At 35.3% G+C, this 2,218-nt stretch overlaps 1 protein-coding gene across 2 annotated transcripts in view; it reads right to left on the bottom strand.

The window, feature by feature from the left end:
- LOC109291933 (zinc finger protein 385B-like) overlaps nucleotides 1-2,218 on the bottom strand; it is a 54,210-nt gene that overhangs the window by 41,832 nt on the left and 10,160 nt on the right. For both annotated transcript variants that reach the window (XM_019509175.1, XM_019509174.1), the window contains exon 3: nucleotides 996-1,020. In XM_019509175.1, coding sequence (XP_019364720.1) covers nucleotides 996-1,020 — 25 coding nt within the window. The remainder of the gene's footprint in view (nucleotides 1-995; nucleotides 1,021-2,218) is intronic.

The raw sequence follows: 2,218 nt of genomic DNA, 5'->3' as shown, positions 1-2,218 counted from the left end.
CATTGCTGGCTGGCTTGAGCTCATTTTTTTTTTTTTTTTTAAAGTTGTTGCCTTTTGTTGAAAGTTTTATACTAGCAAGATTCTTTTCTATCAAATCAGAAGCCTGGTCCCTTGTGAACAACTGGGGCTTCTCACCTCTTCACATGTGTCAGAAAAGATATAACCAGGGAACGTATGCGAACATGTTCAGTGTCTATATAGAACATATGTCCTAAAAGTGTAAGCCTTCATGGTTACTGAAGCACTGAGCTTGTAATGTTAACGGGTTCATGTTGTAACTTCTTCCAAAAACTTAACAAAAAATGTTATTTAGGGGGAAACTGCACGGATTTCAGCAAAATTTCCCTAATTCCTTAGATTCCTGAAGGCTGTTAATGTCATATATCTGTATCTGTATAATAAATTTCAGATTTTAGCTACAAGAGTGGTGTTTTGGCATTTTCAGCCATCTAAATTTTTACCAAACTGACAACAGACTTGGATTTACATTTTTAATCCATAGTTCATGAGGAAAAAAAAAGACATTCTTGGTAAGGCCAAACAGTCTGTCTTCATTACAGTTAGCTTAACCTGTGTGTGGGCAAAATGGACAGCCCTTCCCATAACCAAACTGGTATAACCGTATCCATCATGGCCCTGTTCTAAGGATCTCACATAGGTCTTAGCTGTGTATTAAACATGCAAAGTTTGGAATACCCTCAAGCATACAGATAGAAGCACTGCTTAAAAACATTATAACTACCCCCATGCTTATTCTTTGACCCAGATGTCATATCACAAACAACATCCTCAAATATTTGCATCTGGAGATATTCAGCTACATCTTAAAGCAGGTACCAATTTACTTTTGCACAAGAACTGTAACATGGTTCATTATTGAGGAATTCAGTAAGTGCACTGAGCAGCCAAAATTCTGAAGAAAGCAGTTTAAACATATAAAAATCCCCAAACACTCCCTGGAAGGTCGGAACAAAGAAGAAAAATGTTATACTTACGATAGGGATTCATGGCTCGCTCTCTCTTTAAATTATGAAGATTCAAGTCATTCCCAAAATAAAATAAGAAAAAAAATATTAATGTGCTACATCATTCAAAGAAGTGTATTTTCTGAATAAACCTTTCATTGACTAATTCTAACGTAGGTCAACATTTCCATTTTTAAATTTAAAAAATGGTACATCCTTCATGATTTTCTGCAAACACGGAAGTGTTGACAAAGCTGTATCATAAAAACTTAACCTTATGGTATTAAGGTAAGACGTCTTAATCCCAACGTTACATGAAGGAGATGAAGCACTTCTTAGAGATGATTAAAGCTTGATACACTGGTCTCAGGGATGCCATGCAAAGCCTTAATTTTTGTATGTCTGCAGCTCCTGAAATTTTAAGAAATTAAAAAATTCTTAATTTTTTTCAATTTAAGAGCTGCAGTTTAAAAAAAAAAAAAATCAATATTTTGGGCTGACTTGGCAAATTCCTGTGGCCAGCTGTATCTTTTAAAGTTATGAGCATAACATGAATAAGAAGCATAATAATTTTCCATCAACTGAATCCATCACAGGTCATTTTTTGGGAGTAGATGGAAAAAAAATTTCCATTTCAAGACACGGAGAAGACTGACACAATACTGACCTGTTTCTAGGTTTTTCCAGATTTAAAGAAAACAGAAACAACTCACCATTAGAAAAAAATGAAATAATTCATCTTTATAAAGTAAAATCATCTTTATGTCAATGGTAGAGTTGTTTGTTCAGAGCACTCCAAACAAAGTAGTAGTTGAATGGCACATCTGAAATAAGCAGTGCCACAGATCAAGTGCTGCATTTTTCTGATAATGCAATGCAAGATTTCCTAAACAGCACAAAGTTATGCAGTAGAGAAGCTAAGATAGCAACCAAAGGAGACCATGAGAGAAGCAGTAGCTTAAATTCTTGCATCACCGTGGCACCAGTATAAACTGATGGTGCGATGTAATTTCAACTTGGGATCTGGGCATTACGAATAAGTTTCCCAGTTTATTAAACAGACACAAGAATTACCATTATAGATAACATCATTTTGTATTTTAACACGAAATCTTGCATCAGTCCATTGCTAGTATCTGATTTTCAAAAGGAAGACAGAAATATACGTTGCCGACTGTGCACTGCTGAACTCAAGGGAACTTAGTTTCATAGTTTCTAGGGTCAGAAGGGACCTGAGCAGATCATCTAGTCTG

This window comes from Gavialis gangeticus, unplaced genomic scaffold (genome assembly GCF_001723915.1).
Source record: "Gavialis gangeticus isolate Ggan-Ray unplaced genomic scaffold, GavGan_comp1, whole genome shotgun sequence".
NCBI lineage: Eukaryota > Metazoa > Chordata > Crocodylia > Gavialidae > Gavialis > Gavialis gangeticus.
The sequence above is the reverse complement of the archived record's forward strand: the minus strand, read 5'-3'. Positions and strand labels throughout refer to the sequence as shown.